The sequence below is a fragment of the Cyphomyrmex costatus genome, unplaced genomic scaffold (assembly GCF_001594065.2).
Source record: "Cyphomyrmex costatus isolate MS0001 unplaced genomic scaffold, Ccosl1.0 scaffold388, whole genome shotgun sequence".
Classification (NCBI taxonomy): Eukaryota; Metazoa; Arthropoda; class Insecta; order Hymenoptera; family Formicidae; genus Cyphomyrmex; species Cyphomyrmex costatus.
The window spans coordinates 3702-17487 of record NW_017278079.1 but is presented as its reverse complement, the minus strand read 5'-3'; the positions used below and the strand labels follow the sequence as shown (position 1 = coordinate 17487).

At 28.9% G+C, this 13786-nt stretch overlaps 1 protein-coding gene and 1 non-coding gene across 2 annotated transcripts; both read right to left on the bottom strand.

Moving 5' to 3' along the window:
- Nucleotides 1-3993: 3993 nt before the first annotated feature.
- Nucleotides 3994-10460, bottom strand: LOC108776800 (alanine--glyoxylate aminotransferase 2-like). The gene is made up of 9 exons (XM_018543513.1): nt 10358-10460; nt 8308-8404; nt 7908-8026; nt 7575-7809; nt 6281-6374; nt 5650-5858; nt 4856-5081; nt 4373-4771; nt 3994-4143 (listed from the first exon to the last, which is right to left on the bottom strand). The coding sequence occupies exons 2-9, from the start codon at nt 8370-8372 to the stop codon at nt 4033-4035; spliced, it is 1458 nt and encodes a 485-aa protein (XP_018399015.1). The 5' UTR covers nt 8373-8404; nt 10358-10460; the 3' UTR covers nt 3994-4032.
- Nucleotides 10461-13448: 2988 nt separating this feature from the next.
- On the bottom strand, nt 13449-13530 carry TRNAS-AGA (transfer RNA serine (anticodon AGA)). The gene has a single exon. It is a non-coding gene; the product is annotated as a tRNA-Ser (tRNA).
- Nucleotides 13531-13786: the final 256 nt, after the last annotated feature.

The following is a 13786-nucleotide window of genomic DNA, read 5'->3' as shown; positions in this document are numbered from 1 at the left end:
TTTCCGTGTGTGCAGATTGTAATTTAAATTTCACTAACCAATCAATTCTTTTCTCTATTGTAATAAATATCAAATCTATAGGATAATTGTTGTTTAATAACGTTGTAATACAGAATTCTATGTTCTTAACGTGAAATTCAGAATTCGAAAGCAATAGAGTGCTCTATCAACTAGGACATATATAACTCCAATTTTTTGAGACAAAGGATGATTTGATAAAAAGGATAAGTATCTTCCAGAAAACGAATCCTTATGATACTAATCCAATTTTAAAATATACCATTCTCTCTGTAAATTGTTAGATCTAAAATAATTTAACGTTCTGTTTTTCTCCATTTCAATTGTGAACTGTAATCTATTGTGTATGTTGTTAAAGGCATCTAAAACTGTATGAATAGAATCTTTCGGTATCATCATAATAATATCATCCACATAAAGTGGATGATATTATTATGATCATACCGAAAGATTCTATTCATACAGTCTTAGATGCCTTTAATTAAAAGTATTTGTATGTTATATATATATATATATTTTTGTATTTATTAATATATATAAAGTACAAATATGTACATATATACTATAAATATATGTTTTATACATAATATTCGTACATCTAATATTTATTTATATTTATATTTATTATTTGTATATATACAATATTTTATCAATTTACATATTTAATTCTAATTATAAAATTTAATAATAATAATTAATTCTTTTTAATTAGTTAAGTTTTACTCACTGCATGCGTCATTTTGTCGAATAAGCGGAAACACAGAAGGTATTGATTCTCGAAAAATCACTGATAATTTTCTGCACGTGTTGAATTTTGTTTGATATTTGAAGATCGTTAATATAATTATGAAAACGATCCTATGTCATTAATTGCTATTTTTTTTCTTATTTGTATTTTATCATGAATGAAAATGTCTCCGAAAGACAAGTAACGAGAGATGTTAGAGGATATAATGTAAATCTTGCATACATTTTCCAATGCCAAACGAAAGTTAAAAGTGTGAAACTTTGATCCAGGTCGCGAGATATTGGTGTCAATGCAGGAGATATTTTCTAACGATGATTATGTGATAAGAAAATTTTTAAGTAACATTTCCTTTCACACACAACGCACACGCGCGTGCGCACATACACGTGTATACAATTTTTTCTAAATTATGATAAATTGTGTGTTTGTAATTAATAAAATAATATATTAGACTTTCTTTTAATTTTGATGTACTGTCAACTTTTAATGTACATAAAATATTTAAGAAAAGTATATACTTTTCATTTAAAAATTTTTTCATTTTTTACAAATTTCATAGAAATTAGAATAGAATTAAACGTAATTTTCTCGTATTGGAGAAAAAAATGTAAACTGGTCAGTAATTATTGTTTAATATTGTTTAAAAAATGTATATAAAATCGAAAAAGAATAAATCGACAATATATTGGTTTCTAACTTCGTTTCTTATAAGGAGTAAAACTTTGTTAACACTTGATCTTTTTATTCTTTTAATATAAAAATGGTAGCAATATTTCGCAACTTATAAAAAAAAACTATATATGTATTTCCAAAAATTTAACTTGTACGCATATTGTTGTACTTATAATACACAGAATGTCTTATTTTCTATCTAATCAATCCAGTCAACTTTCTTTGAAATTATTGATGATTCTTAATCACCAGGGTGTTTTAAAAACGAAGGCCAATTAAGGCGAGCGATTGACTTTCACTGTTAAAACACTCTGTATAAAAAATATTACAAATTATTATATCAATCTTCTTACATCACTCTTCATTTGATTTGCATTTATTAACTTAATCTATCTTATCGGAAATACTTTCATTTAAAAAAATATATATTTTTATATTCTCTGCAAACTTATATTCTTATCTTACTTTCTACATATCTTTTCGCATATATCATTCACTCATTCATTTGCTTATTACTGAGTTTGCAACTTTGCACATCGGACTCTTATTGTACATATAACATGTTATCATCAATGACAGAACAGCCTCAGTCGAATTTTAACTGTCTCAATTTTCTCAGTATTTTATTTTTTTACGGAAATAGGTTACTAACAGATTATTTAACATAATTTATTTAATAACGAGATTATTTTTGACCTGCTTACAAACGATTGGATTACTTACTTTTGATTATATAGCACGTGGTAGCACGCTATCAAGAGATATAGCGATGTCCATTAATTCCAAAGTTATACGCCAAAGCTTTTGTGCGTTGCTTACGTCTACAACTTAAGTCTGTCTTAATGTATTATGGCAATCCTGTGCTCAGACCCTAAGATTTGTAAGAACTTAAGACGGGAATTGTAATTCTACACGTATCGTAAAGTATACGATCGTTCGTAAATACTTTTCTCGTAAATCATACGGCTAGCAAGAAGTTGTCCTTAAAAACTTTACGTAAAAGTTATAAGCATTACAGTTTGTGATTTTATGATTTACGATTTAACGATACATTTGCTTAGAAGTGACCCATAAGAATTCTTACATAATTTTGTTAATCATTTCATCCTTATTTACAAGCTTTTCACTAAAAAAAACAATTAAAAATTCAAATGTAAAAGAATGGATTGATTTTCCTCCCCCCCCCCCCCTCTCTCTCTCTCTCTCTCTCTTCTCTCTCTCTTTCTAAGAAATTATCTGGTTGCTAAGAAAAAGCAGATTCTGAAATTCGATACTCTTTTTTAAGAATTGGTATCATTACCTCTTATTCAATTAAATCAACAAAATATCAATATATTAATATATATACGACTTCAAAGTTATATCGATTTAGTATAGAAGATTTTAAAAAATCGTCAAAATCATTACAATGAAAAAAAAAGATTTCTTAATTATAATTGTAAAACAAAAATAACCAAAATGATATTTAACCATGTTAAAATAATGTTTCTTACCGAAACTATTATATTAAATTAATCATTAATTTTTATAAGTTAAAATGTAGTTTTTCTTACTAGAAAATTTAATCTCTTGAGTTGTGTTACTCTTAAAGTAAAAGATCGAGCAATATAAACTCAAATAGAGAAAAGTTAAACAAGAGGTTATAAATATAAGTAATTAAAGAATGATTTTGGCAATAGAATTTAAAAAAATATTGACGTAGAGAAAAAATAAAATATAATTGTAGTATATTACAAGTTGTATATGTATATAATTTTATATTAAAGTAAATTTTATTTTGTTAGAGAAAGGTTATGATCAATAAACAATTTCATTTATGTAAAAATATATTGTTGACCATATTTTACATAATAATATTTTAATATTATTGTCTTATTTTAACAATGATATAAAGGCCTAATGACAGTCAAGCAAGATTTAGGTTGCTACAGTAATGTGTGAATTTTATTTACCACGTATGTAGTTTTCTTTAATCGCGCGCCGAAATATTTTCAGACTTTTTACAAACGCAACTTCTAAACAACTACCGTAGTAATATCACTAGTTAAATTGACACGCAATCTAACAATATTTGATACTTTATAGCATCTTATTGGATCTTAATAATATGTTGAAAGACATATATTAAAATTTAACGATTTGTTATTAATTAATGTAAATTAAATTAATAATAAATCAAATTCTATGAAAAGATTGCGTGTCAATTTAACTAGTGATATTACTACTTAGTTGTTTAGAAGTTGCGTTTGTAAAAAGTCTGAAAATATTTCGGCGCGCGATTAAAGAAAACTACATACGTGGTAAATAAAATTCACACATTACTGTAGCAACCTAAATCTTGCTTGACTGTCATTAGGCCTTTATTTAAATCATTGTTTGAATTCTAACGGTCCTACAAATATTGTAATTTTTGTCTTATTTTAATATATAAAATAATTTTAACCTTTAGTTATGCATAAATTGGTATAAAAATATATTATATATATATAATGAGAAATAACATTAATCTTAAAAATAATAATACTTTTTTATAAAAAAAAAAAAAAACTGTCTTAAATTTAACATTTGCAATATTATTTGTACAATATACGTTATTAATTAGCGCGAACAAATAATGAATTTCCATTGCTATTCGTCGCGGTACTTCTATCAACTCCTATAGATGATATCGTCGCTTTAATAATAGTTGTAGTAGTTTCCGATTCCTAAAACAATTATATAGATATAAATATATATTAATTATATTATTTTTTTAAATTTTCAAGTATATAAATTTAATAATAAAAATTTGAAATAATTTGTCACACACACACGCGCGCGCGCGCACTTTAAATCGATACGTTTTACTATTTAAAAAAATAGTATTTTATTTATTTTATTTTGATAAAAACGATAATTGGCGGTATATCTAAATAAATGCAAGATGCAAATTACCTCATCAAAGTCAATATCGATTTCTTCGAGTACTTCATCAAGAATAGTTACGAAATGATTGGCATTCTCGAGTGTGAAGACCATTGGCGGCTTCAGTTTCAAAACGTTATTGTCAGGCCCATCACTGCTGATGAGAATCTTTTTCTCTTTCATCCTGGAAACCACATGTTTTGCTTCTGCCGTTGCTGGTGTCCTTTTAATTCTGTCGCGTACTAATTCGATGCCCACGAATAGTCCAGCACCGCGCACATCACCAATGATCTTCCGTCGCTTCGCCAATTTCTTCAATTCTGCGATCAAATGATTGCCGACCTTTAAAGCATTCTTCTGAAGACCCTCACGTTCTATGACTTCCATCACCGAGTTCGCCACTGCACAGGATACGGGATTGCCACCGTACTGAAATTACACAGAATATTTGCAGTCGTAGAGAAAGATATCTTAACAGCACTTTTGAAACGTTAAACAACTTTTCAAACTAACCGTATTGAAGTATTCAATGCCCGTATTACAAAAATTACGCGCGATTTCTGGCGTCGTAACGACGGCCGCAACAGGATGACCGTTACCCATGGGCTTGCCCAGCGTAACTATATCCGGGACGACGTCTTCGCCGTATAATTGAAAGGCCCACATATGAGTACCGACTCTTCCAAAACCGACTTGAACTTCATCCGCAATACAAATTCCTCCTGCTTCGCGTACGTGCCTATAAAAGCAATTTATTCCATTATATATGTATCCTTTTTGCCGCATTGCCATTTTCTAAATAACAACCAACAATAACACAACGTTAACATTAATTTGACACTTAATGATATGAACGTAACTAACAAAGAGCAGAAGATGGTATTACTCCTATTTATATCTTATACAATATCTCTGTTAATAATATTTGAATGGAAAATTCAGCGATTACATTTGTCAAAATATTTCTCAATCAATTTTATGATTCGGAGTTATAAAATATTTATTACAGTTATAAATATATAGTCATGAAATATTTATGAGACATTATAAAAATATGATTACACTGCAAATGAGTAAAAAAAGAAAAAGAGGAAGTAAAATGTAATCTCCCACAAAAATAGATTTAAAAACTTGGTTTTGCTTGAGAAACACAGCATTTAGTCACAAAATTATAAAAAATTAAATATTGCAGAATGTAAGCAAATTTATATAGTATTTATAGAATAATATATTTATTCTAGTATTATGACCGTGCCTTGTGTATAACGCGCGTCTGCATATAAATAATAAAATAGTCTCCTATATACCTGTATACATTTTGGAAATAATTCGGTGGCGGTAGAATTTGTCCACCGACTGATATGAGACTTTCCGCGATGTAAGCGCAAACTCCACGTCCTTGAGCCTTGATGTCCTTGCAGATTTGCTTTACATCCTCGGCGTATTTAACACCAAGATCCTCGTCAACGTAATCGGTGGCGCGATATTTTCCACGGTACACGTCCGGACAAGGAGCCTAACAGAAAATACCATCTTTGTTACTTTTTTTTCGGTAACGATCGTTACTTTTTTCTATCTGTAACGGTAACAGTAACTGTTATGAACATTCTCAATCTTGTGAAATACATATATTTTGTTCAATAATTGAACGATACAAATACATAATAAATAAAAATTATCTCTTCGTAGCGCACGTATTTTTTAAAGCCTAATTAATTACATGTTTATATATAACTGGTTCATTATTTATTTTTTTGAACTCTTAATTTGCCCTTTTATCATTGTTTAGTTAAATTATATAAGCTATTTTATCTCCATACCTTGTTGATTTAAATTGACTTCTTTATAAAAAGAAATACAAATCATATGTGCAATAAACACAAGTAATTTCCCCACACATATCAATAATGATTTACAAAAAATATTTAGGATACTTACCACGTGCACCCAATCCTTCTTGCCGGTACCGTTAGGTTTGTTGAATTTGTACGGCGAGATATCGATTATCGTGGTCAAATGTCCGTGATAAGCACTAAAAGCAGAGAGATAAATGTGAATAGAAATTTCTAGTCTAGCGGTTACGTTCATCAAAATTTAAATCCCTGCAAGGCTACGATAGTAGCTTTCTAAGAATTATTGATTATCTCATTTAATATAAGTTTTATATTTTATTAAAGTAAAAGCTGTTCCTGAAAATGTAACTCTTTTTAGCTTTTCCCTATCGTTGCCGAAGACTCTCAGTGACCCCACCGTGTGGCAATGATAGTCGCACGTGTCCGTGTAGTCGCCAAGGGCTTCTCATTCATAAACTCGAGCAAAGACGTGAAGTAATTATTCATTCGTGCGGTCTCGAGCTACCCTGAGCTATCAACGTTGATAGAAAGACAAAGCGTAAAGTCCATAGCACAGCTGTTTTAATAATTAGAGCACAAGCGCACATGTTATCGCATTATCTCATTTTCTATACACTACACATAACATATTGGTAACGAGTATATTATTATCTCAACGTTTTCACACAGCTTTATGTATTTTTAGAATTGGCACTCGACTTTGACAGAATCGCTTGATGTGCTAGATGTGACTTCGCTTTGCCTTTACATTTCACATTTACTTTATGTTTACATTTTCATTTGAACCATCATCTAGCGTTTGTCCCTTTCTTTCTCTCTCTCTCGGATAAGTCCACAGTCCAATATTCAGCGACATCGTCCTCACCGACAGAAGGAGAAAATAAATATGAATTGTGTTTCATACGTGTTGAGACATACGTTGGTCATAAGACTTACGCCACCTAAAAACAGCGACAAGATCTTTATGGCGGCGAATTCTATTTCCGCCGCGGTGAAAAGAATCGGATGTCCATCCGATTTGTCCGGATTTGCTTGACATGCTCGATCTGGATGCCCAAAATAGCCGACGCATACGTCATTGTCGATTTAGAGCGGTAAGAAGCTGCAAACAAGCAAAAAGTAAATCGGTTTCATTAGTTCGACACTGAATTTTCTCATCGTGTTTGTTCGCATCCTGAAATATCCAACATATTTGAAACAAATACACATTGCTTACGTCGAGAAGATCTGAGTAGGAACGGAACACGGAAGTTCATTCCATATTCGTCTCATTAATCGACGGAACTTTCGTGACGTAGCGCGTAGAATTCAATAATAGAGCATTATAGAAATGTCGCACACAGAGGACTAATCTTGACAATCCAGATGGAGAAACTTACTGGTCCAATGTAATAACATCCTTGTTCTTCGTGTGCGTCTGAGCAAGACGAAGAGCAAGATCGTTAGCTTCGCTTCCGGAGTTCACCAGGAAGCAGACAGACAGCGGTTCCGGCAGAAGTGACGCCAGTCGACTTGCGCATATCACCAAATTATCATGAAGGAAACGATTGTTCGTGGATAACAAAGCCATCTGTTCCTGTCCAGCTCGCACGACGTCCGGATGGCAGTGGCCAACTACAAGAGAGTTAAGTTATGATGATTAAAAGCTACGCTACGTAAAAAGAATCCGCAATTATCATTAAAACGTTTTTAAAAAATTAAAAGGTACGTACCGTGAGCAACGTTATTTATGCAGTCCAAATATTGATTACTCTTTTCATCGTACATATATTGCTTTTCAGCCCTCACAATTTTTAACGGATTTGACTTGTAAAATAACTTGCAAGATTGTCTAGAATTAAAATAAAGATATAATCTTTTTTTTACACATTTCTTAATAAACACCAACTAAAAATAACATAATAAACACGTCAGTGTTATAATTTCACACTGTAACAATACAACGAACTGTTATGTAACATATATAATATATATATACTATATTATTGATTGTAAAATTATAACATTGATATTATTAGTTTTAGTTAGTGTTTACTAAGTTTTATATTGTTTAAAAAACGTTAGAACCAAAAACGCCTAGTATTTTGTATTTAATTTATAAGTGTTACTTACCCGATATATCGATCACGAAGCCTTATAGTGTCGGATTTTGGCATCTGCTCTAAAGATTCCGCCATAGTAGAGCTTTTGGTAAAACTTTTTACACTGACTACAAAAAAATAATAGCCATAGAGAAAACATAGTTTGAGTTATTTGTTCGGGCGTTTTCCAGCAAGGACATAATATAATACAGTAAAGTTATTTTAATGTAGTGTTCAATGTTCGCAAACAAGGATGAAATTGATTGTGTTACACTGTGTCCTTGCTGGAAAACGTTCCATATCAGTAGGATGTTCGGTTAACTTTTTTTTATTAACTAAGTTAAATTAAAGTTTTTATAAAACTAACTTATATAGCTAAATTAAAAGTTCCAGAAACGAAAAATTAAAATTCAAGATATATAAATCTTTTCTAATTTTCTAAACTGAAAACCACCCTTGAACTTTTACCATTATATTACAGGTTGAAGAGTAATTTATTATCATAAATGACTTTTTCCTTTTAGAAAACACATAACAAATGTATTGTTTGAGAATAAAAAAGATTTTGAAGAATAGTTAAGAAATATGTGTATAATATGAATACAAAAAGAAAATGGAAAGAAAATGAAATTAAAAATTAAATTAAACGTTAATTTTATAAAGGACTATTTATGTTAAATTGTTAATAATATTTTTGTCACAAAAATCTTAAAATTATCAAATCTATTTGTTAAAAATATTACAATAAAAATAGAGTGTTTTATGTATTGTAATTTAATTACTGTTTAAACTACAATTTATTGTAGTTTAATAAATATTTGTGCGTGTTTAAATGATAAGCATCCAAGGAGTAATTTTCCGATGGCCGATAAGTGCACGTGATTACTACGTGCAAGTAGTATTTCCGTACACATTTGACCTCGCATTTCGCGCGCTCGTAGAATAAATCTCGAAGAAAACAATTCGTCCTATTAACTGTCAGTTAATGTTTAATAATTATTCTTTAAATGTATCATATACAAAGTAAGTTCAGTTCAAAGTAATAATATAAACAAAACGTTTTAAAATTATAATCAATTTAAGAAGGATTTTTGTAGTTTATATAGGATAAAATATTAGTTTTGTTTTTACACACATTTTTCAATTGTGAAAGTTTTTATGGTCTTAAGGATGTACCATCAAAACAATTTTATAAAAATTGAAAAATTTTATTGATTTCTATTATAATTGTAGGAACAACGCATGGATCGAAAGATTCCAGCAAGGTCAGCACACTTTCTCTTTTTCTTTTCATTTTCTATTTGTATTCATATTATACACATATTTCTTAACTATTCTTCAAAATCTTTTTTATTCTCAAACAATACATTTGCTATGTGTTTTCTAAAAGGGAAAAGTCATTTATGATAATAAATTACTCTTCAACCTGTAATATAATGGTAAAAGTTCAAGGATGGTTTTCAGTTTAGAAAATTAGAAAAGATTTAATTTTTTATGTATGTGTGTGTGTGTGTGTGTGTTTTTTTAAATCTTTTGATATTTTAACAATACATAGGAAAGGTAACAGATCATTTTGTTATTATAAAAAATTATTTGCTGTAACATTAAATATTCTCATCGCATATAATATAATTAATGATGCAACGAAAATGCAAGATTTTTATATTTTTATTAATTATTAAAAAAACATCGATGTTTGATTAGAAAAATGAATTCTTTCAATATTTTTGTAAAGAACAAATCAATTTTAAATGTACCGGAAGATATAAATCAGAAAATCTATCATCAAAAATTAACGTCGAGAAATAGATTATCTATTGTAAACTGTTCTTTTTTTAATAATTATGACGTAAAAATTAACATAATGATTCTCCTGCAAACATTCAGAAAAGAAAAAAATTTTTTTATATTGAACTCATTCGTATAATATTTCATATAATAAACGACATTTTTATTGCATTAATTCTAAATTGTTAATTCTAAATTGCATGATGCTGTTTTGTTGAGAAAGTAAATAATTAATAATAAATAGAAAGAAGAGACCTGTGTACAGTTTGCATGCAATTAACTGTTAATCATACCTGAATTTGTGACACAACAATAGTCTAGGATGATCCAACCTAGCTCAAGAATTCCTTTTCGATTACTGCGGATACAGGCAAAAGCAACCTGTATGTGTCATATATAGAAGGAAGAGTAAGACGGCGGGGGCAAAAAAATACGGGGATGCGCACGCGTGTCAGACCAACTGTTTCTCCTTCCATGACCGACACACCCCCACTTCCCAAGTACTTTTGTGCGTCACTTCGAATACCGATTATTTCAACATTTCGTTTTTACTGCACATGTAACAGTTAATTACATAAAACGATTACCGATATCAATTTGATGGATCTTACCTATTTCAAAAATTAAATGAAAATAAAACTGATTCTTTCTTAAGGAACAATTATACAATCTTACTTAAATTTATAATTATCTGTATATTACAATACTATATATTACAAACAAGGCAATTGTTATATAATATATAAAAAACAAAAATGACAGTTACGCCCACGCCAAGGTTCAAAAATATAAAAAATACATTCGCTTTCCTCACGATAGAATAGATTTTTAATCTTATAAAGAAAGGATGATTTTACTCTTTGAATATTAAAGTTTGTAATATCACAGTTTGGCTAAAAAGATTGCGTTGATGTATAAATATTTCCATTTTGTCGATCGCGAGGTAAAAACAAGAATATAATTAGAATATTATAATAGAAACGTAATCAAGACAAAGATAAACTTCTGAATCGCATTTATTATCTGTATCAAATATGAAAAATCTCTTCGATAGGTATTTTTGAGTTTTCGAAAATGTTCTCTCATGACTTTTGACTTTTATAAAACCGCGAAAGAGATTCATGAAGCATATTTCGGTCGGTGTATAAATAGGAGCTGCAGTTAATACTGCCAAAGCGTGCACTTACAAATATCGTGGTCATGATATAGACATCCACGTGCGGTACGCACGTTTCGACGATGATAGCGATACGTACGCGACACGTGATACGCGCTATCAGACCATTTAAATGACAACAGCGACACGCCGCGATATCGCCCATGGCAAACATATAAGTCACGTTCGCTCGATTGCAAATCTTCCATTGTATGTAGGCTCGAAGTCAGCAATTGTCGTTTAATTTTAAGGGAGATGTGTAATATATACACAGAAGCCGTTGGTACTTTACGTGACATTTTACTTCGTTAATTGCCCATTCTTTTAAAACAAGATAATTTGTTGAGTCATAGCAATTCATATAATGGTAGTAATTATTATAATCGTTTCGGCAAGGAATTACTCTATTTTAGGGTATTTTTGTGTAGAAACTGTATGATTCATATTTTCAAAATGTTGTTCGTCTTATTGTTAAACATTATTATATCTTTATAACTTTAGTTTGACTATTCATTTTGATGCTATAAAAAGATTTATATAGAAATATATAGGAATAAAAATGGACTTCCAAACGTAGCAGCAATAACATTTTACTAATAAATTACCTTAACAAGAAACTTCCTGTTTTAGGCTATTTTTCTATAGAAATTTTATGATTACTTCATATTTTTAAAATATTATTTTTGTTTCAATGGCATTTAATCCGATTGTTATTTATCTTATTGTTATTTGTCTTATTTTATTATCTTTATAATTTTATTTAGTCGATTATTAATGCTGTAAGGACATTGATTATATAACAATAAAAAGAGACATTATCGCGAAATCGTAATAATTTTGCAATACAAAAGATCGAAATGCTTATCGAATGATACAGACTGACGCCGTGTTAGTTGGTCATATTTCTGTTGCGTTATTGATGTCAAATCTTAAGCGAAATGTAAATTTAAATCGTTTTACAAGATTTTATTGGCCGAATGAAGCGCAACGTCCGTATTCATGATGTACTCTTATTTGTTATACTTGCGTCATACAGCTTGTTCTATATACATTCTTCATGATGAGATAATATCCTCTTGTCTCTTTTAGTCAACAAATAAAACGTTCATAATCTAAGATCTTTTGATCGATATATTTTTGAATATGTTATTGTGACGGAACTCGAAAAGCTTTATACATTAAAGTACACACATTTATACGTACATTAAATACTTGAGGAAATATTTATTATCTTTATTATTATTTAATTTAACCTTAATCTTATATTACATAATAGATTTCTTATATAATTTTTAACTAAATTTTTCTGTATAAAAGATTAAACAATTTTCAAGCACTAATTTAATTATTTTATTTTTTAACAATAAAATTGTAGTTTGTTTTTTTGTAATATTATAATTATATTGTATTAAAGAACTCGCTTATTTCTCTCTTTCTCTCTAGTTTGTACAATAATAAGGAATCGAATAATAAAATATAAAATATTAAAATTTTAGTAAACAAAAAATTTTTAGGATCTACTTATTATTTAAAGATCTTAACTTTTTAAAAATAGAATTAAGCTATTTAACAAAGAAATTTAAAGAATTTGTTTTTTATAAAAGTTTTTGAGATTACTGGATTCAATTAAGGCTTCAGAAAAAAATGTTTTTGATTTAAATTAAAAGAATAATTCAATCATTATGATTTTAAAAAATTCTTGATATTGTTGAGTTTGAACGAAGTCTAAGAATGTCGAATTTTTAAACGTAGTAATCTTCAATAAAAGAAATAGGACTTATAATCACAGTTCGAAAGTTATGAAAATTGTTAAATTACAATAAACGATTACGTTCATTTAGATGATAATTCTGAAGTGTAAATTCGCAGAGACCGTAGTTCTGCTGTATCGTTGCAATTTTCTATAAATTCCCTTATATTCTACCGTTATCGACATAGGTATGACTTATCTCGATTTTAGAAAAAATATTGATAATTATTATAGTAAATATGGCAAACATTAAGGCAATTGTGATTAAAATTGCGATCTTATAAATATCTCTCAGTAAAGATTACAAAATAGATTACGAAATGGATACTTGTATCACTACATTATAATTTATATATATCTCTATAATACGTATTACAAATTATGGTAAAAAAATAAATAGATTGAATAATCATTAATTATTTGATATTTATTCACTAGTTATTTATAATATATGCATAAAAAAAAAAATCCCGTCTTTCGCAGTCGGTAGGACTCGAACCTACGCTCCCAGAGGGAATCTGATTTCTAGTCAGACGCCTTAACCACTCGGCCACGACTGCTTCGACGATCTTATGTCATTTTCATCATTTCATCATACCTTTATAATTTTCAACAAAAAAAATGTATATTCTTTCTTTATATTTAACAAATGTATTTGATTTAATATTTCATGCAAACAACATAATAGAGTCTTTTATTAATAAAACTACTTTATAGATGTCAAAAAGATTAAACTTTCGACGAATTTTCCTCATGATAAAAAAAGAAGATATATAACACAATATCTTTTTTTCATATAATAACGCGTATTATTTA